Here is a 25,576-nt window from a genome sequence, read left to right as displayed (position 1 = left end):
AGTAATAAGAAAAAAAAAGAAATTAAAGAAACTAGAATAGGCGATAAGGAAATAAAACTATCACTCTTTGCAGATGATATGATAGTAAGGAGAGAGAGAGGAAGGAAGGGAATAAGAGAGAGGGAGAGGAAGAGATCTCCCACATTAGATTGTGAGAGATCCTTGAGAAATGTTCGTTTCTCATTACCAGTGGGGCTGATAGCTTCATTTTGTGACATCCATTTCAATACCTTTGTATTCATAAACTCAGGCTTGTGGTACTTGGTACAGAACTTATGTCTAATGTATCCTAAATGTTAGAAATTGGTTAAAAATATATTCAAAGACATATATGTGTGGTGTGTGTGTGTGTGTGTGTGTGTGTGTGTGTGTGTGTGTAAAAAGTTGACAGACAGATTCTAAGTTAAGAACCTCTGGAGAGTAACGGGGAGGTGAGGGAATGAAAAAGGTAAACAATTATCTTCAGTAACAATTGCAACAAATTAAGATTTACATGTTCATATAAAAAGAAAACACATGTGCATTTCAGGCTGTAATGGCTTTAATAAGAGCTATTTAAAGTCCCATGGTTGAAAGAATTTGTATTTTTGTAAAATAATATTCATTTTAAAAGTATCTTTTTCTAATATTTCTGATATAAAACTTTGAAGTATAACATATTAATAATATTCAAAGAATAGATTTAAAATTTTTTTGTCAGAAATATGTAGGATTCTGTAGGGAAATTAGACACTTTATTCATTTCTTTAAAATAATGGAAACATCTGAGGATTAACAATATTTTAATGTATATGGGAATATAGTTTACAGTAAAATGGTGGGAAGGCCTCAAAAAAAGTTTGTTCATTAATTTCTGCCATTTCTTAAGGTGATTTATCATCTTTTTTTGCTTCTTTTACATTCAAATTTTTGTATTTACGAAGCTATGTTTCCAGGCTTTCCATCCACTATAACACTTAGAATGGACCTTTTTGATGGTTAGCTAGTATTCTCTGATTATTTAAATTATACTCATTCATCATTTGCTTATATTCACTATAATTTAAATAATTATACTCATTCATCATTTGCTTATAGTGAATATGGATAAATATTATCTTGAGGGAAGGATGAAACAAGACTTCTAGAAATTTGGATGTTCCTCCCTTTAGCTTTATGGCTGCCAACCTCTGGTTACCAGCAATATGTATCTAATTGAAATTGATTTGACACTTTGGAAATAATAGGCAACCAGACCTGCAGAAGTTGAGTTATTTAACTTTTTCTCTTTGTGATGGCCTCCTGAAGAAAGTGAATATATATAAAAGCCAGATTTATAGTTCCACAGGATTTCAGTGTAAAATTTCTTACATAATTAATTTCACTATATTCATAATTTTAAAAAAAAAGCCAATATTTTGAAATAGTTATCAATTTATTTTTTTTTTTGGAAAATAAGTTCAACCTCAGGTTAAATGTCCTGTTCTCCAATCTCTTGAATTTGGATCCATGGTGTCTAGGTTGAAGATTTTAATGTTCTATAACATCATCATACTTGGAGGAGTGTTTTTGTATTCTCCATGACTTATTGTGGATATTGTGGACTCTGGGTTTGAAAGTCTTAATCCACCATCAAATGATTTGCAAACTTAAAATTTTTGATTATTTCTATTTCTTAATATTATATGATTACTAATTGGATCAGTTAAGAAGCCTTGAAGTATCCTAGTTTACAATGTGTACCAGTATATCAGGAAAATAAAAATTATAAGGCAAAAAAATCTATTAATTATCTAGTTATTTTGTAGTACTTAGTAATCCAGAATCAGTACTCACAATTAGCAATAATCTCAAAGGCAATGGTTATTGCCTTTGGTTATTTATCCATAGATCACAAACATTACACACAGGTTGAGAGTTGTTAGGGACTTCTAAAGCCAGTTAGTATTACTTACACCTGAAAGGGAATCTTTCCTATATTTGCTGCTGTTGAATACTTTTATGAAGCGGTGACACAGTACAATTCTCAAGGGCTATTCATTCCATTTTTTGGACATCTCTTAAGCTGTTGTAACCCTCATTCACCTTTATAGAACTTAGACCTCCTCATGGTTTTGCCCTTGATGCCCAAACAGAACAGGACATCACAGTTTCACATTGTGAATCCATCATATATTTCAATACAGCTATCTTGTCTTGCCTAAATTTATATTTCTGCAAGCCCATTCCTTCAATAAATCCTAATTTGATAGGATTGATAGCATAGTTGCTATTTGATAACAATTCAAAACTTTTTGTTATCCTGGTTTCTCTCTAGTTTGTCAGTAACCTTAAATTATGGTACTTATAACTGTTGAGATGCCAGATAAAGAAAGTTTGTGAAGGTAGAATTGGAAGCTTTAGCAACAAATGGAATATGAGATATAAGAATAGTGAAGAGTAGAAAATAATGTAAAGGTTACAAACTTGGGAGAATGATATGGTTTCTAAATATAGAAATTGAGGTAAATATGTCTTTTCCATGGCAGTGAGTTAAATTCTAGTGCTCTCTAATTTTAAGCTCTGTGAAATTATCGGAAAAGACTACTTATAATCTGAATACAATTTTTCAGCCTTTTTTTCCTGATTCAATTTAATGGTTCTGGCAAAATATTCTATATACATATATTTTATATATTAAGTTATAGCTAATGCATTCTAATATATATAACATGCATGTTTTATAAAAGAAAATAAATTATATTGCATCATAATATATTTTGATATGTTACGAATATAAAACTAGGATATAATTATAACAGTATAAATTACATATTATTTCTTTTATTATTTTATTTAGGAATTTTTAAAAAGCTTTCTTATTGAAAAACTTTACTGCTTCTAAAATTCACCTTGCTAAATTAATTGATATTTCCAAATTGCAACAACATAAGGAAGCAGAGATAGCACACTTTCAATTCTTTTCTATCAATATACAGATTATAATACTATGTACAACACACTGTATTATGTACTCAAAATAACCCCCCTCCCCCCCAAAAAAAATGAAAATTTTTTTCCCTTCAGGAATTAATATTCTTACTTGGAAAATATGTGCATACATAGTTATATGCAAGATATTTACAAAGTAATATAAGGTAACTTTAAAGGAAAAGGTACTAGCTACTTGGTGACTACAAAAAACAAACCCTTTCTCATCCAGATTGATCTATCCAAGAAGAGAAAATTTTCTATCCAGATAGGGCTCCAATTCAGTTTATCATATAGAGAAATAGATAAAACAAAATAAGTATTTTTCCAATTTCATAAACCATCAACATTTAGCAAAAGAGAAATCTCAATTCATAGCCAGGTGTGTTCCGTTTTTGTTTGGATTTTTTTTTTTTCTTGAGTCCACTATTAATACCATATACATAAACTTTAGTTACTTTGAAGAATCACACATTTATTGCAATTATCTGTATTGGATATAGATGTCTTATTTAAACAAACCTGTTGCTGAAGGTTACAAAAAAGCTATTAACACTCGATCACACACAAGATGGAAAGGCTTAATTGATCTGAAATGAGAAAATAAAAGCCTGACCAAAAAGCAGATAGCGGGAGGAAAAGGATGTGTAACTAATAACAGACCCATTTTCCCTAGAAAGCTTATAAAAACTTTCAAACCTTAAAGAGATATACATTCTCTGGAGTCAGAGAACTCACAACTATTTGAGAAATTATTTACTCAACATGAGAGGAGTATAAGGCTTTAGACATTTATTACATGATAAATTAAACCTTTATCCAGTTCATCTGTATCTCCATAGGAAACAACGAGTGGTTAATAGAGGTACCATTTTTGTGCCTTGAAGCCATACAGCAGTTAATGTTTTACAATCTAGGAGCTGTCTATGAAGGAAACATTCTGAAGCATGATAAAAAGGGCATTCCTCTCTACACATCAGCGATATGAACTTTAAACAAGAGTTATTTGACCATTAGGAGAAATGGTATCCAATAGGAAGCAAAAGTACATATTGCAGAGAGACACAATAACCAAGAGAAGGAAGTGATTTAAAAAAGCATAGTCAAATTTATAGAGAGTTGAACTCTGGAAAAGAGCAGAATTTGCGGGGGGAAAAACGCAAGAGTGGGGGCAGGTGTATGGAGCAGTGATGCAGCAGAGATAATTGCACCAAAAGGGAGCTACTTGAGCATTCTATGAAGACAGATCTTCCTCGACCTCAATCTCTAGGTGTGTGTGTGTGTGTGTGTGTGTGTGTGTGTGTGTGTGTGTGTGTGTGTGTGTGTGTGTGTGTGTCTACTCTTCCCATGGGCAACATGTGTATTTATCATATCTTTACTCCTTCCTTTGTATTGAAATTATAGGTTTTCTCTGCATCAACTGAACTGAGTGGGAAAGCCTGCTTTTATATAATGAAGAATTTTTAAAAGATTAAAAAAAAAAAACAAGTTTAGTAAAATTACCAGCAGTCCAGTATTACATGAAGTGTTTTGTACCCTAATCTCTCTTCAAAAAAAAAAAAAAAAAAAAAGGCAAAAATAACTTTTCATGTCTCGTTTTTGGGGGTTAAATTTGATTATCATTTCACATCTAATTTATATTTCTTTGTTATTTATATTTACTTTGTCATAAAATTTCTAAAATAATAGAATGGCTGGTAGAAATCCTGTTTCAAAAAAGAAAATTGAAGTAGGTATAAGGGAGCTGGAGGGAATGTGGCAGGAATAAATTGATCCACATGGATTTATATGAGAATTATATCAAAGTTTCAAAGAACAATTAACACTAAGGTTACACAAATTATTCTCAAAGCCTGAAAAAGAAAAATTCTCAACTAAATTAATTTTATAAGTCAATAATACTAAATCAGAGAAGCATAAATCAAAGTTAGAAAATTATATATTAAAGTTCAAAAATTCAAAAAGTTTAAAACATGATCTTTCATTTGTGGTGTGAATTTACCACTTGAGATGTGGTGGGGAGAGACAATATGATTGATTGAAAATTGGAAATAGGATTAAGGGATTCCTTCCCTCTTGTGACCAAAAATATTCAGATTGAATCCAACTACAAAGTTAGAGATTGTGACTCAGAATTGTTTGGATAAACAACTAGACATTGTTAAAGGATAATTGGTATTCTAACAATATTAGATTATACTTCCAGGTGAACATGTTCTTCCTTCAAAGGTAACAAATTTCCTTGACTCAAGAATAGAACTTTGATTAACCAGAGAACTGAATTATAAACTTTATTTATTATAAGCCAATTGATTTCACATAAAAAAGTTCTGTGCCAAAGAATCATGACTTAATTAGTTCCAGGACAAATCAATTAACTGTAAATAGATACAATAGACAAAGAATCTGATTATTTCACCTGCTTTCAAGTAGTTTATTATCTAATATGGAAGACAATATAGTGAAGGAAGCTAAAAATCTGTGGGAGGGGCAAATCAGGATTTCCTGATTCAGGAAATGGAGTTACCGGAGCAGATAGATGACAGAGTGGATTGAGTAAAAGCCCTGAAGTCAGGTGGACCTGAGTTCCAATTTAGCTTCAGATACCTAAAACTTCCTAACAGTATGACCCTAGGCAAATCACTTAACCCAATTGCCTCAACAACAATAACAACAACAACAACAACAAAGCCGGAAGAAAATCGTTACCAGGAAAGTTGGGACTTTGTCCTCTGTCCAAATTAGAGATAATGGCTACTGAGGATGAATTGAAAAAGTATTTTCTTTCAAAATCTAGTTTAAAAATTTTTTTTAATGATAATGAGATTTCAGGTGATCATTTTATCTTGAATGTTGTTTATATTGTTCTGAAAGATCAAGTTAAGCAAACCTGCTGAAGAAAATTAAGTAATATTAATAAGTCAAAAGAAATATGTAAACTTGGAGAGTAGTTGAATGTAAGATCAGAACCTATATTGGTAGGAGTTGAGAAATGTGTGGCAAGGGGAGAATTAAGGAAAGGTTTATAAGTCTTTTGGCTAGGAGGTTAGCTGTGAAAATTAAGAGATTCAAGATACTTGTTTAGAAGATTATAAAGAAGTATCTTTTTGGGGAGAAGGGGGAGTAGGAGGAGAGAGTCCTACCTCAATCAATACATTTGTAGACAATCTGAAAGAAACAGTATTAGAAGATGATAACCAGAGTTGCCTGAAGGGTAAAATTCCCATAGAAGAGATTGAAGTACTAAACCATGTATGATAATCAGAGTTGCCTGAAGGGTAAAATTCCCATAGAAGAGATTGAAGTACTAAACCATGTTGGCTCCTATATGTGGTAAGTTTCAGTTAGGTGTGCTTTCCCCTATTTTCAGTTATTTCTATGCAGTATTATTTTATCTTCTTCCAAAAAGACTCAGTCACACTTAATTCCTAAAGTGCAAATATCCAGTAAAACTCAGTGGGTCTGATGGAAGGGTAGAGATTTCAATAACCTCTGATTTTGCTTTCTCATCTTAGTTTCCAGCTGACCTTGAACAGTTTGATCCATTACTGCCAACACTGGAGAAAGCATCACAGCTGCCAAGTTTATGCGAGTCAGAAAGGATTGAAGCTGGAGGCACTGGGGTAACCGTCAAATCAGAAATCCTGCCAACTGCCCTTCAGTCTACCCCAGTCAGGCCTCCTCCCCGGCTGAATAGTATGTATTGAATGCAAAGCTTTTTTTTTTTTTTTTAAATAACTTTTTATTGACAGAACTCATGCCAGGATAACTTTTTACAACATTATCCCTTGTACTCACTTTTGTTCCGATTTTTCTCCTCCCTCCTTCCACCCCCTCCCCCAGATGGCAAGCAGTCCTGTATATATTAAATATGCCACAGTATATCCTAGATACAGTATATGTTTGCAGAACCAAACAGTTCTCTTGTTGCATAGGGAGAATTGGATTCAGAAGGTAAAAATAACCTGGGAAGAAAAACAAAAATGCAAACAGTTTACATTCATTTCCTAGTGTTCTTTCTTTGGGTGTAGCTGCTTCTGTCCATCATTGATCAATTGAAACTGAGTTAGATCTTCTCTTTATCAAAGAAATAACTTCTATCAGAATACATCTTCATACAATATCGTTGTTGAGGTATATAATGATCTCCTGGTTCTGCTCATCTCACTTAGCATCAGTTCATGTAAGTCTCTCCAAGCCTCTCTGTCTTCATCCTGCTGGTCATTTCTTACAGAACAATAATATTCCATAACATTCATATACCACAATTTACCCAACCATTCTCCAATTGATGAGCATCTATTCATTTTCCAGTTTCTAGCCACTACAAACAGGGCTGCCATAAATATTTTGGCACATATAGGTCCCTTTCCCTTTTTTAGTATCTCTTTGGCAAATACAAAGCTTTTTAAAAAAATGTTTTCTTAAGAAAGTATGGTATACTTGGTAGCATTTAGACATCTAGGAATTTTGGCCCCTTAGTGAAATGAATGAGTGAAATATCAACTGATATTGTATTAGAGTTAGAATTTTATTTACTGATTTCATTATATCTAGATATATTTAAAATTATTTGAGCAGTCTCTAAACCTATTATGTAAATATGGGACAAGATAGCTTTCATGTGCCCAATCAGGATACCACCTAATACCTATTTCTTAGATGTATTTTTCAGTGAAACAAATGCAAACATATCCATAATCAAATATACCAGATTCTTAATTTTTAGTTCACCAAATATGGAAGTTTGAAACAAAAAAATTATTATTTGAAGAGTCCTTGGTAAATGAATGGAATAAATTCTCTGTTAAGTTTATTGTCAAGAAATTAGCTACTTGGTGCAATGTTTTTATGAATTAAAGAGTCAAATATTTACTTCATTTCTGATACAAAAAAACACATTTTCCCCTCTGGTCTCAGCGGTTGACTCTAGGCAAGTCATTTCTCCTCTTTGGATCTGTTTCCTCATTTGTAAAGTAATTAAAATAGATAACTTTTTTTTTTAATTTAATTTTATTTAATAATAACTTTGTATTGACAGAATCCATGCCAGGATAATTTTTACACGACATTATCCCTTGCAATCACTTATGTTTCGTTTTTTCCCCTCCCTCCCTCCTCCCCCCCCCCCCCCCCCAGGATGGCAAGCAGTCCTATATATGTTAAATATGTTGCAGTATATCCTAGATACAATACATATTTGCAGAACCGAACAGTTCTCTTGTTGCACAGGGAGAATTGGATTCAGAAGGTAAAAATAACTCGGGAAGAAAATCAAAAATGCAAATAGTTCACATTCATTTCCCAGTATTCCTTCTTTGGGTGTAGCTGTTTCTGTCCATCATTTCTCCAATGAAACTCAGTTAAGTCTCTTTGTCAGAGAAATCCACTTCCATCAGAATACATCCTCATACAATATCGTTGTCGAAGTGTATAATGATCTCCTGGTTCTGCTCATCTCACTCAGCATCAGTCCATGTAGGTCTCTCCAAGCCTCTCTGTATTCATCCTGCTGGTCATTCCTTACAGAGCAATAATATTCCATAACATTCATATACCACAATTTACCCAGCCATTCTCCAATTGATGGGCATCCATTCATTTTCCAGTTTCTAGCCACTACAAACAGGGCTGCTACAAACATAAAATAGATAACTTTTAAGGGCCTTTACAGTTAAAAACAAATATAACGAGAAGTACATCAGCTGAAAAATTACAATTGAATTGCTTCATGGAAAGCTATTTGTATTTTTCATGTCAAAATAAGATTGTATTTATATTGGTCAATGAAAATTACACTTTCATCTTTTAAGAACTTTCCAGATTTTGATAATGAGTTGTTTTTGAGAGAAGAAAAGAACAGAAAACAAATTGTTGACTAAATGATAAATAGGCCAACTGAACCCAAAAAACCAATCAAATCACGAACTGTTTATTAAGCACTATCTATGTTCCAGGCATCATGCTCAGTGCTGGGGGAATGCCAAGAAAGTGTCTCAAAAAACCATAGTAATTTCTTCATGGAACTCTGAGTCTGATGGGACAATCAACATGTAAACAACTTTGTGAAAGAAGATATATGAAGAGAATAAATTGGAAGTCATCTCAGAGAGTAAGAGTTAGCACTAAAGAGGAGTAGGAAAGGCTTCTAACTGAAAGTTAGATATTAGTTGGAATCTTAAGGGAAGTCAGGAGATGGGTATTAAAAAAGAGATTTCCAACATGAGAGAATTAAGTGAAAAAGCAGAAAGTTGGGAGATAAAATATCTTCTATGAGGACTAGCACAGAGACTAGTGTAACTGTATTACAACAGTTCTAAATGGATAGAAAAGGTATGTCAGGTATTATGGGTCACTAACAAGATAGAAAACGAGACCTTTTTTCCTATTTCTGACAATCCAAAACAAAAATTGTGCTCCAAGAGAATGAGGCAATATACCATTTTTTTGAGAAGGAGGGACTACTTGCCATTCCATTCAGCCTTAGGGAAAGGGTCCAGCATCCAGCTGGCACCAGTTCTATTCCTCTATAAGCTACTTGCAGTTGAGATCTAGGCTGGTGAACCATGAATTTCTTAGTGTGAGAAAAGTGAAATCAAGCCACCAGGGAAACCACTATCACAGGGGAGGAAGTAAGTGACAAAGGAAGAAAGTACAAAGATTTCTGTATAAGAGGAATGAATAAATCTCACAGTCAAGGAGTGCAACAGAATGACAGAAGAGGACTGATAAAAAGACTTATTTGTAAATATACACAAGGAAACAGGGGTGAAGACAAAAATCGTGGAGGTAATGATAGTAGACAGGCCTGGGGTGTTATAGACAAAAACTCTTACCATCCCACCTATAAGTAAATCAATGTTTTTTCGTGGTGTGTTACAGAATGAGAAAATGCATAAAAAGCGGGAGAAGCTGTAGGGAATAGAGGAGAGTGTATGATGTGCCCTGGTCAAATCCAGGCTTAGCAGTGTGGTAAGATGATCCCTGTGGGTTTTTAAGAAGAGAAAAATCTGCAGAGGAGGAGATAATTAGGGAAAGGAGAAAGATTGGAGGAGGAGCAAGGCCTTATTTTCTTAGTAAAAGGCAGTTTTATTGATGAATACTCTTTTGGGAGCCTGGTTTTGATTATTGCCTGTGAGAACTGCCAATTGAAAACTGAAATTCCTGACTTAGGAAGAGGGAAGTTAGAACTTCTGTGGACAGCTGGCACCTTGAGGATATTATGGGGAGACTTCCTTTGGACATTGTCCTCTCTGTCCCCTCTGTCAATTGCAGGAATAGACATAAAATGAGGCACAGTGGAAAGTAGAAATCCCTTAGATCGGCTCTTTAAGTCAGTGGCAGAAACTGTTTGAAGGGGACAGCCCAGAATGTATACCCCCAAAATTTTGATTCCATGAAGAATATAGAGTAGGGAAGGACTAGATAATTAGGGTACCACAGGCCAGAGAATGAGTGTCTAGAATAGACAGATTTTATAATAGAGTTAAGAAAAATTATCCTTTAGATGGGGACCAAAAAAAAAAAAAAATTAAAACTCAATAAACAAAAGTAATTGAAGGGGAGGGAAGAACAAGAGGAAATCGACTTCGCTATATGGGAAGGAAATAAAGAAAAAAGAAGTAAATTATCACCAAAAAAAAAGCATGAAAATAGGGAATTAATAGGCCAAATTCCAAAGGGAAAGAGGTGACAAATGGAAGGGAACCTTGGGCGTGAGGGTAAGACATTCACCTTAAAGATTAAGTAAAGTAAATGAAAAGACATCATTGTATTAACATTGGAAGAACATAAAAAAAATTAAATTGGGGAAAAAAACAATATGAGAGACAAGTGGAGGAAAATACAAACACAGAACTCATAATGTGAGCAAATTGAACAACCCAGTAAATTAAAAAATAGTTACATTGGATAAGAAACTCAATCTTTTAGTTATTAGAAATGTGTTTTTAAAAAAACCAACAAGGGCAGCTAGCTGGTGTAGTGGTTAGAGCATCAGCTCTGAAATCAGGATGACTTAAAATTTTGCCTCAGAAACTTAACACTTCCTGACTGTGTGACCCTGGACAAGTCACTTAACCCCAGTTGTCTCAGAAAAAAAATAATTAAAAATAAAAAACCAAAGACAGAAAAAAAATGAAACTATTGGGATAGAAAGGTCTTCTTTTATGATGTAAATTCAAAGAGCAGAAGTTGCAACCATGCAAAATTAAAAAAAAAAAAAAAAGACAAAGTGACTACTTTAGTCTGATAGAAACCATAGATAAACTGTTATCAATAATTATAACCTCCAAATGTTTGAACAAATTTGTAAATGAAACAATAGCTGAGACTATAAGAAGACACAGTAAAACAGTAATGACCAGAAATTTTAGTATCTAAAATCCAAAAAAGGCATCATAAGCAATGGAGATAGACTAGAACCTTTCTCCATAAATTTAGAGAATGAAGCAAGGATGCCTGTCTGTACTATTGCTATTTTTTTAGATTGATTTTTATTTTCATCTGATTTTTAATAGTATTTTGTACCTAGAGTTTTTAATATTCATTCAGGCAAGATTTTGAGTTCCAACTTTTTCTTCTTTCTCCCTCTCTTACATGACCCCTCCTCAAGACAGCAAGCAATCTGATTTACATTACACATATATAATAACTTTCCATATTAGTCATTTTGGGAAAGAAGAATCATAACAAAAGAGAAAAACCACAAGACATTTTTTTCAAAAGGTGACAATAATATGGTTTGATCCTCACCCATAATACTTTCTCTGCTTGTGGATGGTGTTTTCTGGTGGGGAAATAGCATTCCAGATAAGGCTTAAACACTATCATCAAGTCAGGAAAGTAGAGGGCTTTTACAAGTGACATGAAGTCTGGTTTGGCAGCAATTTATAGTATGTGGAGATGAATAATATAGTACAAGTGTGGAAGAATAGGAAAACACTTGTTTACAGAGAAGTTTCAGTGTCCAATGATCTCTAAAGTAGGCAATACTGAGCCATTAAAATAAACATTGATTAATAGTTGGATAATAGTGAATTTGCCAGATAATTTAAAGTGTTCACAATATTTATCAAAACCATTTTAATAGAAATTTCCTAAAATTATTTCCATGTAAAATTTCAACAGTAAAATTTTGGCATCTTTGAGCTATCCTGTATAACAAACAATAAAATTTAACATAACTGATCAACATATCAAAAATATATACAGTTACACTTGCTTATAGTCCTCACACTTCTGCAAAAATGGAAAGGGGTTTTATTATTGCTTTTCTTAAGGGTCAAATATGGTTGTTATAGTTTTTTAGCCTTTAGTTTTAGTTCTGTTGTTAATTCTATTTATAATATTTTAGTTATATATATTTTTTCCTCATTCTGTTTGCTTTGTTTTTATCATTTCACATGCTTTTTTCCCCCTCTAAACAACTTTTAAAAAAAATAGCTTTTCATTTTCAAAATACATGCAAAGATAGTTTACACTATATACCCTTGCAAAACCTTGTGTTCCAAATTTTTCTCCCTCCCTTTCCCATCCCCTCTCTTAGATAGCAAGTAATCCAATTCATGCCATCTTATATTTAGCAGCTGCCTTTACAGTCTTTATTTCTTCCAAACTCAGAAATATTCCATTACATTAATATATAAATAATTTGTTTATTTTTCAGTCAATATCCGTTTTCTTTATAATTACCATAATTCCAATTTGCTTTCCAGAATTATTACACAATTCTTCTAACATTTGACTGTTTCTCTTTTTTTGGCATCTTTGCTAATTTTCTAGGTACAGATTAATTATCATTTGCTTATATTAGTGATTTGGGACATTTTTTCATATGACTTATTAATTTTCAATTCAAATTTTGAGAATTATTAGTTCATATTCATTGACCATTAACTTATTGTAGTTATTTAGAGATTTTACATCTTACATATTTCAATTAATTGATATTTTAGTTATCAGACTTTTATCAAATGGAGATGTAAGGATTTTTTTTCCTTCAGATTACCACTTCTCTTGTCCTAGTTGCATTCATTATCTTCATGCAACAACAGTTTTTCACTTCATATAATCAAAAATCTCTGCTTCTAACTTCTTGATCATGTTTTATGCTCATTTGTTATTTAAAAAGTTCTCAATTAATGAGCATCTGCAGATTATATAAAGTATCATTATATTGTGAAAACTGTTAAAATCCTTAATGAAACATTTCTATAGAGTTTTGTGATGTTCACCACTATTTTGTGACTCCTTATTTGTTTTGATGCAGGATTGCCTGAACTTGAATTGGGTGGTCTAGATCATCAGTTTGGGCAGCCAGGAATAGATGACCAAGTTCCATGGGCAAATAACACATTAACTGCTATGAATCAAGGACCTCTGAATAAACCAGAAGAGTAAGTAACAAGTAGATTTTAACTGATTTGTATTTTATCTGGCTATCAAAAAACAACTTTCACAACTAACCTGCAATAAACTACTCTGTAGCATTTGGCCATTTAAGTACTTTTTAAGGATGCATACCATTAATGGAACACTTTATTTTTATGTAACAATAATATAACTAATTATATATAACACAACACTTATCTAAGTCAAATCTTCTTAAACTGGGTTAACTAAAAGGCTTAGGGGGAAGCCACAAAAATACAGACAACAGTAAAAGCTCTCTGATTGCAGCCACCAAAAATTAATTCAAAATCAAATGCTTAATGAATTTGAGATGTTTCAGGCAGTGCTTGTCCATGTTGTATCATGCAACTTTACTGCAGCCTTGATTCTAAACATATAAAAAACACCCTTTGCACTGCTCATTCATTAATGCTGCCCGAAACACCTCAGCTCAGATTAAAGGTGGGGTTGCATAAAAATTTCTCAGGAGAAATGAGTTTGTGAATGGAAAAAATTTCAAAAGCCATGATCCAAGGCCTTGTATTAGATGCTAAAGGGCATACAAAACAGCATATGCCACAGTCCTTGCCATTTGGGAACTAAAAACCTAAGGTGGAAAACTATAAAAGCATCAATAGATTAGTAGCAACATAAGGTAGAGAATACTTTAACTGCCAAATACTCTAAACAGAATGTACTGTGATATAATAAGAATCAGAGCCATCACTGCAGGTTGAAATGGTTGGAGATGAGGATGAATCCTCTATTGATGACATGTCAAATTTGTGGGAGGATATGAGTAAGGTAAAGTAGAAATGTTTAGCACACAATTGATTTTCTAATTCATGGAAGAGGTTTGGGTTATATATAAAGATAAAAGAGTCATTTTGAGCATAGGCTATGGAATTAGGTAGCATCTCTGAAAGCATAAAGTTTTATAGAGAATTCCAGGCAGAGGACTAAAATCTTTTAGTGACATTAGTATTTAACGAGCAAGAAGAGAAAAATGTCTTTAGAACCAGAAAATAGAGAGGTAGGATGATAGTCAGGATAATGTGGATAGTTAAGAAAAGAACCAGAGAAACCAAGAAAGAGATGGTTTCAAAAAGAATAGTCAACAGTATCAAATGATTGTTGATTAGACTAAGATAATAGGAATCAGAGGGAAAAATTGAGATTTATCATGGAGAAAAAAAGAAAGGGGGGGAGGGAGGAGTGTATGTAGCTGTCTTTAGGTATTTTTAAGAGCTTTGGAAGAAGTATTAGACCTTGTTTTTCTTGGCCCTTAAGATAGAAATTAAGAAAAATGAATAGGAGTTGGAGAGACATCTTTTTTTGGTCTCACTTTATCCTAGATTTTTTTTTTTTTTTGGTTGAGGCAGTTGGATTTGGTCTCACTTTAAAGGAAATATTCCTTTAGAATAGGAAATGGAATTGTCTAAAAGTTGGATGCCTCCCTCAAGAAAATATCACTAGAGGTGTTCTGGCAAAGATAAATGGTTTTCCCGGAATGTTGTCAAAAGTGGCATCCTCTCCAGTTGTATATTAGACTAGATGATCTCTGTTATACTCATTCAATGTGACATTAATTAGGTCATTGGTGTCTTAAAGTATTAACAATTTGGATAAAATGATAGAAACAAAAGCCAAATTGTGAGGAATTAAAGAGTAATTGTGTAGTGAGGATGCAAAGGCAACTGGTTTAGACTCGCTACTTAATATATTTGGCAGAGAATTAAAGTAGAAAAGTAGGCTAGCAAATAAAGGGGATTGAGAGACAGTCTGGTATAATGGAAAGATTACTCTTATTAAAATCAAAGGACTTGGGTTCAAATTGTACCATATAATACTTGTATAACCTTGTACAAATCATTATCTTTAAGCATTAGTTTCTTCACTTGTAAAATGAGAGGATTAGACTAGAAGTCTCTTCTCACACTAATTTTTTAATCCTATGAACTAGAATTCTCCCTTTGTATACACAAGAAATAATATGTAATATTAAGCTTTCTGATTTGCAAGGCTCTTATTTACATTATCTCATTTGATCATCATGACAATCCTGAGACGAAAATGTTATTATAATTCCCTTTTTAAAGATAATGTTATTGAAGTATAAAGCAGTATGGTTTACTTATGGTCACGTAGTGTCAAAAGTGGAATTCAAACCTATGTGTTTCCTGTTTTCAGATCTAATACCACATAATGATTCCTTTCTGTATAGAAATATAAAAACCAATATCAACAGAGAGTTTGAATGTGATGAAAAAAGGTACTAATCATAGGGAAGAAGGAGATAAGGGATGGAAATACTCATGATTGGAGGGAAAGGAGGAGTATCTCTTTCTTTGGAGTAGGAGTGAGGCACAAGAAGATGGTTCTAGATACAAAAGAATATTTATATGAAGTAAATCATGCTCATCTTGATCCTTCCCAGTGTTATAGGAGAAAAGAAAAGTTCACTTGAAAATGAGATGAGCACAGTTGAAGTTTCATGATTTTTTTCTAGGAATGATCTAAACCCTATGCTAAAGAATACAATCTTTAAAAATGATATGTTAAGAGATGATTATAGTGAGTACAATAGAAGGTCTGATAGTTGAGAGAATTTACTCATTAAATTAGTATTGAAGTGACTTAACTATAAAGCAGAACTAGTTAGAGAGTAGAGAGGGATCAGAAAATACTAGAAAGGTTCATTCCTACTATAGATATCAGTGAAGAACAGGTTCATTGAAACATGGAAAAGGCTCTTAAGGATATAATGTCAAGTGTCAAGGACTTTTGGGTTCAGAGGAACTACTAAATCAGAGCTGATATAGGATTCTGATATGCATGTGGTGATATCATCTAAGTGATAATATTCATGATTTAGTGAATCAATTTGAGCAGATGTGAAAAAGAAGTAGAGAAAGATGACAAAACTGAGAATGCCAAGTGATTTTTTATAGTAATAAAAAATAGAATAATAACAAACCTTAGTGCAAGTGAATTCATCTACTCTCATCTGACCTCTCATTTTGCTTTTAAGATGAAGGAATGTAAACATTGTTCCTTGCAGGCAATAAAGACTACATTGATGTTTATTTAAGAACATTAAAGATAATGATAGTGACAAATCATTTGTATCAAAGGAGAACTTGGGAGCAAAGAACAGGTAGTCGTCTTCTAATAGTCCAGGGGAACGTGTGGGAAAAGAAGAAAGCAGTAGGTAAAATCTCATTTCTGATAAGTGGAGAATATAATGGGAGCAAGTGAAGGAAAAATTCAGTATAAGTCCATATTCTGTTGTAGGTCCTACAGGACACAGTGAAGGAGTAGTTTCTTGGGGTCACACAGTTAATCAGTGTCACAGGCCCTGTTTGAATTCATGAAGAGATCTCTTCTTGACTCCAGTTTCAGTACTTTTATCTACTATGCCATGTAGCTGGCCTGTCATTTCTTTGTAGACTATCCCTATTTAGAAAATTCCCTCTTTAAATCAGCAACTGTTCTACAGTTTATTAGTGTTTTCCAGAGTCACACAGACAAGACAAGATGGAATTTGAACTCAGGTCAAATGATTTTTTTGATTTTCCATTAATCAGTGCAGTTTTCATGCTGTTAGTTAATGTAGCAAGTATTAGAGCCAAATTAGTCCACATGAATGACATCAGATTGTTTAAAACTTCACCAACCTTGCTTTTCTCCTTTTGCTGCTTATCAGTTTGAAAACATTTCCACATCATTTTCTTTCTAGTAAAGATTGATGTTTTGCCTCTTCTCAGACATGAATCCCTAGTGCTTATGTTTAAATTATAGTCAAATTGATAATACCATTAGATGAAGATTCCTCATAGGGAAACTCTTCAAGAAACATATTATTTGTATAGTGCAGTACAATAAAGTATTCCTATACTCATTGCTTAATCTAATCCAGGCTTTTTATAAGTACTTGAGTAGAATGCTTCTTTCAGGTCATCTTAAGTTTTAACTTAGAATCAGAATTTTGGAGCATGTGCATGGTTGTGCAACTTCAGGTTCCTTAGTTCCATTGGTTGTGCTTTCTCCTGAAACCTGAAAGTTTTATTTATCTATAACTACATTCTGCAAGATAGAAAATTCTCCAGTCTGTTTTTCCACCCAAATTTTGTGTTCCTTTTATTATAGCTCTTTTTAATTTAAAAAAAAAATTAGTCCAAAGAGTATAACTTTTTAGAAATGTAATGTAACATTTCAGATTTCTATCAATTGAAGCAAGATTCAAAATTATCAGTGAAATGGCTAGACCAAGTTTGATTAGACAGAATATATCTTTCAATTATTTAGACTAATAGAAAAAATTTACAAGTTTATAGGTAAATTATTTTTACAGCTTTAAAAAAATGCAGAAGCATAGCCAAGATGATAGAGTAGAAGTAGCAGCCCAGTTGAACTCTCCCAAAATTTCCCTCCAAGCAACATTAAAATAATGCTTCAAATTGAATTCTGAAGTGGCAAAGCCAGTAAAAGATCAGGATAAAACTTTTTGCTAGCCTAAGACAGCTTAGGAGGTTGGCAGGAGAGGTCTGTGATCCTGGAGTTGGGGCCAAAGTAAAGTGCATGCACACTTGTAGACTTTGAAGATGGCTGCAGAATCCACAAGATTTTATTTTTTAATAATTACCTGATGGTTTTGATGATTTCTGTTCCATAGTTTGAAGTCTTTTATCTCTACTTTGCATCATTTTCCTTGATATTCTAGATTTTTAGTTGTTCCCAGTGAATTGTTATTTTTATGAAATTCAATAAAGCTCCTTCTTGGTAATTTGATTGGTATAGCTCAAAAAGAAAAATTAACTCTAATATTGTCATTTTCATTACTTTGGTCTGGCCTACCCATAAGCACTGAATATTACTCATAACTACTTAAGTTGTTTTTTTTTTTTTTTTTTTTTTTATCTCTTTATCAAGTACTTTGTAATTGAATCTGTTCAAGTCTTTTATGTGCCTTTGGAGGCTGATAATTATCTCATTACCTTTGCTGATTCCCTATTGTTTTCTAATAAATTATTATATCATCAACAAATAGGAGCAGTTTTATCTTTTCTTTATCCTGATTCATTTAATTTCTTTCGATTCCTTTACATTCTTTCTCTTGTAAATGCTGTTATTAGCACTTCCAGAATTACAATAAGTAATAGTGGGGTGGAGTGGGCATCTCTGCTTCATTTTTATATTTATTGGAAAAAAGTTTTAGTGTATCTCCTGTGCATATGATGGTTGCTTTTGGTTTTAGATGGATGCTTGTTATATTAAAGAAAATTCACCCAACCTCAAGTCTTGGAAAGAACAGGCAGAAGACCACTTTGGCTAGATCATAAAAATCATTAAAAGGAAGTATTGTGGTATATAATAAGCCTGGTGATACATTCCTACTTAAAGTCCTTCTCAAATACTCTAGTTAGTCATTCCTTAATTCTTCAAACTTTTATTATGTGCAAGTATTATTGTATATAATATTATAATACAAGTATTGTATTTAAGGTAAGATTGATTTGTGTGATGATAGGATAATCATAGATGTCAATCTTGAAGGCACTTAATTTGGCCTTTAATGAATGAAAATAATTTCTGTAAACATTAGAATAGGGGAATTTATTCTAGACAAATGAATGAAAATAATTTCTGTAAACATTAGAATAGGGGAATTTATTCTAGACAGAAGGAACAATATGAAAAAAGACATGGGAAATGGGAAAATTTCTTTGGAGAAAGACAAATAGTCTAGCTTGGCTCAAGTATAAGCTTTATTTAAATAAATAGTGGTAGAGACAATTGTAAGAGTGCTCCTAGAAGCTTAGGCTTTAGATCACATAAAGCAATTGTCTTTTTTTTTTTTTTTTTCTAATGGAGGGAGAATAATATGGAACTTTTTTTTTTTATTGGAATACCGTGATTAAAATGTTTCTTTAGGGGAATTAAACTATAATGGATTGAAGAAAGACACAGCTATCAAGAATGATACTCTTAGAGCTAATTCAGTTTCAATCGATCAAAGATGGGCAGAAGCAGCTACACCCAAAAAAAGAATACTGGGAGATGAATATAAACTGCTTACATTTTTGTTTTTCTTCCTGGATTATTTATACCTTCTGAATTCAATTCTCCCTGTGCAACAAGAAAACTGTTCGGTTCTGCACACGTATATTGTATCCAGGATATACTGTAACCTATTCAACATGTAAAGGATTGCTTGCCATCTGGGGGAGGGGGTGGAGGGAGGGAGGGGAAAAATCGGAACAGAAGTGAATGCAAGGGATAATGTTGTAAAAAAAATTACCCTGGCATGAATTCTATCAATAAAAAGTTATTAAAAAAAAAAAAAAAGAATGATACTCTTAGCTTAGTTCCAATATATAATACATGTGGTTAATAACAGTGGAAATAGAATTATCTAGAGATGGCTGTAAAATAGACCAAGAGAAGGTGTGACATAAGATCAGTAAGATTTGGAAACTGATTCAATATGACGGAAAGGTCCATCAAGGAACACTATATTTTTAGTTATAAATTAAAGAGATCTTTTTTTCTGCCCATTCACATAGCCTTAAGTCAGTTTGTTCATGTTTTTTCTATATCTGTGGTATTTCCCTATTTGGAAAAACTTATAATTTTCAAATTTAAATAATATTGTATCTCTCCGCTTATGGAAAACTTGTAAAACTTATAAATAAGATTTCATCATAATCCTTATACAAACTTCCTTCACTATGCAAAATTCTTTTCCAAAAAGCATCTATTTTTGCTTACTCTTTTTTTTGTGGTTATAAAGTAATTAGTTGCTTTTTTTAGAACTTTAATACTTCAAAAATCTGTGATTTTTTTCAGAGTAGTTGGGAGGGGAAAGGGGAAATTGCCTCCACTGATAATGCCCGAATACCTAGAGTCCTTAGTAGATAGTTTTAGGAACCACTATTTCCCAAACCCTTATTACCTCCAAATCATATACTGACCAGCCTTTCTAAATTTATCTAGCCCAGTCCTCAGATAAAGAATGTGGCAGAATATAAACCTGTCTTTCAGAATTTTTCTTGTCTAAAATTTGCATGATTAGCTCTCTGAATATGACAGTGGATGAAGCAAAAGCAATTCTTAGCTACAATAAAATTTTTCCTTCATTTCCCTTGTGCCTCTCTTAAAAAATATGATTTAGGGCCTTTGTAGAGCACTAAAAGATAATAGGATGTTACATAAAACTTTAAATTATAGCAAGTAATTTAGTCCTTAGGAACAGAGGTAATTCAACTAGAGTAATACAGTGTTACCAGGTTCCCTTAATAATCCCTTCCCTCTACCAACCCTACTTTTGAATCAGGTACAAATGAATCATGAGAATTAATTATGCAAATGAGTCCTACCAACACTTTGGCTATCCCTGTTATGTATGAGCTTACAGCTCTTTTTCTTGAATGGCAGGTCACAAAATGCTTGTGTGTATCTTATCTTTTTATACTAAAACTTCTTGAAGTCAAGGACTATGTCTTTGGAGCCCTACCTCATCTACCACAATGCCTTGCACGCATATGGTGGGTAAATAGATGGGTATATACATACATGCATGATCTAAAAGCATAGTGGGACCAGATTTTCACTGTTCAAAAACCATGCAATCAGTCCGGCTCCTGGAATTGGTCAGTCTAGAAATAATTCTGGTTGCCTAAATATTCCTGTGTTTTTATCTAAATATGACATAAAATTAATTTGTGCACTATTTTATTATAGTTCTTAAAAGTCAGAATTCTGCTGTTTATATTCCTATATATAATTACCTATAAAAGCAACTTTTATGTAATACATATTGAGAAGTAAGGTGCTAAACAAAAAATGGAAGGATGGCCAGATAGCATTAAGTATTGTTTTAGATTAAACCATGAGCTCTTTTCATGTTTTAAGAAATAAACTACTACTTTTTTATTTTCCTTATTTAAACTCTATAATTTGATATTACCAAAATAAGTAATTATATACTGCTAACAGTTGACATGTTTAAAAGGCTTTTCTCCATTGCATAATTTTGTTGATAGTAAATGTTATTTGATAAATATCCTTTGTGAAAGATCATTTTAATATTACTTAACATTATTTTGAGTTTAATTGTATTTAATTAATTTTTAATTTTTCCTTCAATTTTTATGAACTTTAAATTTTGTGACCAGTGGTTTTTTACTAAGTGAATGAATTTGAAGCCAAATCAAATTGTTTCATCAAAATTTACAGTTTTCCAGATCTTTGCCCTTGCTTAAAATAACACTTTTCCTCTGCCTTTATAGAATTGAGATTTTTCATTTAATTTTTTCAAAGCTAATGGGAAAAATATTGACTAAAACTCCAGTGCATGATGAACAACTGAAAAGCAAGTTGAAATATAACAATTCTATTATATTTTATAAACTGAGTGCCTATTTCATTTTGAGTCATGCTTTACTACAACAATATAACAATCTGAACAGAGAATTTTGTAGAATACTTGATAGCCATTTAAAAAAAAACACCATAGTTATTCAGCCTGATTGTCTTTTCATTTTTATAGCCAGTGCATTACCTCCCAGCTAGATGAGCTTCTATGCCCACCAACAACAATAGAGGGAAGAAATGATGAGAAGGCCCTTCTTGATCAACTGGTATCCTTTCTCAGTGGCACAGATGAAACTGAATTGGCTGAACTAGACCGAGCCCTTGGAATTGACAAACTTGTCCAGGTATTTCATAAAGCTTGGATTATTTGAAAAATACTGTCCAAATATAAAGGGAAGATAAATGATCAAAATTATTAAAACTTTTGTTTCCATGTCATGTTTTATGTAACTAATTTTGGGGAAATTATGAGACTGTACATATACAATGAATTATATATTTCATTGTGGCTTAGAGATAATCCCAACAAAGTGAATATCTGAATTGCATCTGCCAAGCTAGAGAGATTTCATGTGAACTGGGAATCAGTCTAACTTGAGTTTGGAGAGAAATTTGTAGCCAGAAAGTTAATTGGTTACCATTTGATGATTTTTTTTTTGACTATAGGAATTTATTAAATTATCTTTTAAGATATGAAGGGATTTCATTTAGCATTCATTTAGCACATACTGACAAAATAAATTCCTAAAGCATTGAGATAATTTGTTTTTAATTGTCATATGTTAATATTCTTCATGTCAGCATCCCATTTCTATAGGCAACTTCTTTCAGTTTAGGGGTTGGTTTGTTTCTTTGTTGTTCTGATTTAAGGATTAGTATATCAGAGATTTTAAGATGGAAAAGAATATGGTGTAGAGCTGTGTTTGGATGATTCTTAAACCTGTCCATAACACATTTTATAAAATTTAGTGATTTTTCATTGATTTAGAGGTTTGTTTGTATTTTTATTCTTTATTATCCTATTTGAAAGCAACATTATATCTTTAGGTAGCAAGTAATCAAAGATGTTCAAGAAGCATTTTCTGGAAGATATACTGTACTCAGACCAAAGATTATAATGTTAACAAATGTAATTAAACAAAAATATCACATATTAGAAATTCAGTTTCAATTTGGCTTTGGTTCACTTTATAACAGGGAGGTGGATTGGAAGTATTGACAGAAAGATTTCAACCACAACAATCAACACCACCTTTAATGATGGAGGAAAGGTCTAGCCTATATTCTCAGCCTTACTCTTCAGCTTCACCTACTACAAATCTCCCTAGTCCTTTCCAAGGCATGATTAGGCAAAAGCCTTCCATGGGAACCATGCCAGTTCAAGTACCACCACCTCGAGGAGCTTTTCCTACTAATATGAGCATGCAGCCTCGCCAGAGTCTGAACAGACCTCCAGCCGCTCCCAACCAACTTAGACTTCAACTGCAACAAAGGTTGCAGGGACAGCAGCAGGTAAGTGGTGTTGTTTGATGGTAGGTTCTTTATTCTAAATGTGAGAATGCTTCACAGCTCTTTCTGTGAGGTGCCCATACAATGTTTTTCAAAGAAAAATATTATCTTTATCTTAGCCTAAATCACGACCAAGGAACTTCTTTTTCTCCTTTGTCCCCCAATCACTGACTCAGGGAGAAGAACCATTAAGAATTTTGCCCCCCCCCCCAAAAAAAAATGTTAATTGATTTTATTTATTCTAGTTTTGTTTCAAGAAGAAAAAAAAAACTTTTTACTTTTTTTTTAATTAAGAGAAGCTGCCCACAAAACTATGCAATAAATGCTACAAGGAGTAACACTTTTTTGGTTCCTTATTAATATCCTGTTAAGAATAAGTAATTATAAAAGGGAAAATGAAAAAAAGAAAAAGAAAGAAATGAAGATGAAGAGAGCAGTGTGATGGGGGACCAGCAGATATGGGAATTAATATTTAGGGTTTCCCTTAAAAAGAAAAAGGGAAAGATAAAAAACAATCTGAAATGGATGTGAATTAGAAATAAATTATTCTAGTCTAATTCTTTATTCATCTTGAGTAAGGGCATTCAAATTAGTGGACACTGAACTTTAATGGACTAACTCACTTTTCTTTATTAAACAAATCTTATTGAGGTAATAAAAAAGCCATGTAATTCCTACTCTCAGTGCATTACTTGAGGGAAAAGTTAAGTATCGTAGTTAGGTGCTAAACAAAACACACCTCGTGTTCCAAAGAATATTAAAGAAGATTGATAGACAGTAGTAATTAGCAAGACTCCAATTATTACAAGAAGAAAGATTTATATCATAGTTGTTGTATATATCCTAAGTAATACAGAAATTACTGCATGTAGGTCTGATATAAATTAGAAGACCTCTTGTCTTTTTGGATTATATTTCAAGTTTATGACAAACTATCTATAAAGACTTATAAAACCCATCATTTAATAATCCTAATCGCTGGTTTATAGAAATGAGTGCACAAAAAACTCTTGAAAGTTAGTGTTCCTTCATATTCATCTTCAGGAATTATAACATTTGAATTATAATTTGCTTAAAATATGAGAGAAACCCTTAGCTTTGCATTCATATTTTTATCTAATAAACTCTTAGCCACAGTTTCTCAGGAGATAATATTTTTGTTATACTCTGCCGAAGTCACACCCTACCTGAAATATTTTGTCTAGTGCAAGAATACTATATATAAAAATGTTCATTGACAAGGGGAATATGTCCAGAAGAGAGTAAAGAGAATGGTGTAGAAATCTGAAATTTTCATAGTATTGTCTTGTGAGAAAAAGTTTAAGCTTGATCCCAGAAAGCAAAATCAAGACCTATGGGTGGAAATTAAAAGGGGTTAGATCTTACTCAATATTAAGTAAAATGTCCTTACAATTGGAGCTTTTCAAAAAAATTGTCAGAAAGTAGCAAGTTTTCCCCTTGAGCAGAGATGCTTTAAGCAGAGATTAGATGACCACTTGTGTTTAGCTGAGTGCAACAAATTCTTTGTATATGCCAGAGACTAGGGATATTATGATAAAGTTAAACAATGTTGTACCTCAAAGAACCTACTTTGGATTCTTGTAAATAGGACTCATACTTTGAGTAAAAGTTGGCTTAGGGGACATTTGAATTTCCTTGCAAATCTTTGTAAGCAATTCTATGAATGGTAATCACAAAGAATTCTCATTACCTTAAAGTTCTAGCAGATAAGAAATTGAGAGTATAATTTTCATCTCTATCCAATAAAAAGTTATAAGAATGGAAAAGAAAAATATGAGTAGGGAAATTTCACACTATGTCCCATAAAAAGATCTAGTCCATAGTTTGTGATTCTAGGAAATTGTCTTCAAGTAAGAGATAAAGTATACCTATGAAGACTGGATAAAAAAAATAAAGCTATTTTGAATGCGAGGCTTGAAAAATCTATATTTTTAAAGTATTTAAAATTCACTATTTTTAAAGAGTACAACTTGTGAAATCTTGGTTGAGTACTTTAACCTCTTTGGACTTAAATTTCTTTATCTGTTTAAATGAAGATGTTAGTGAGGTGGTCTCTGAAGTCACTTTCAGTTCTAGAGCTGCAATTCTTTTAACTCACATGGCCACTATACCTTGGTGTTTTCAAAACACTCATCTCAAACTACCCTGTGAAATAGAATGTTACTATGGATTTTGAGAAGGAAGAAAACAAAATTGCAAAACAGTTGATAATATAAAAGAAATGGAAACAAGTACCTTAGCACAACTGAAACCTGCTCGAGGGAAAAAAAGTTAAGAACAATATTTATAGCTTCTTCTGTCTGTTGAGATAAGACATATATACCAACTC

General features: G+C 32.6%; 1 protein-coding gene across 10 annotated transcripts in view; it reads left to right on the top strand.

Moving 5' to 3' along the window:
- The window catches only part of NCOA1 (nuclear receptor coactivator 1), a 202,818-nt gene that overhangs the window by 144,892 nt on the left and 32,350 nt on the right, over window positions 1-25,576 (top strand). For all 10 annotated transcript variants that reach the window (XM_051976364.1, XM_051976360.1, XM_051976366.1 and 7 more), the window contains 4 exons: window positions 6,465-6,645; window positions 13,220-13,346; window positions 21,893-22,061; window positions 22,915-23,229. In XM_051976364.1, the coding sequence (XP_051832324.1) occupies window positions 6,465-6,645; window positions 13,220-13,346; window positions 21,893-22,061; window positions 22,915-23,229 (792 nt within the window). The remainder of the gene's footprint in view (window positions 1-6,464; window positions 6,646-13,219; window positions 13,347-21,892; window positions 22,062-22,914; window positions 23,230-25,576) is intronic.

Source organism: Antechinus flavipes, chromosome 2 (genome assembly GCF_016432865.1).
Source record: "Antechinus flavipes isolate AdamAnt ecotype Samford, QLD, Australia chromosome 2, AdamAnt_v2, whole genome shotgun sequence".
NCBI classification, from domain to species: Eukaryota; Metazoa; Chordata; class Mammalia; order Dasyuromorphia; family Dasyuridae; genus Antechinus; species Antechinus flavipes.
Note: the sequence above shows the minus strand (reverse complement) of the source record. Positions and strands in the feature narration are given on the sequence as shown.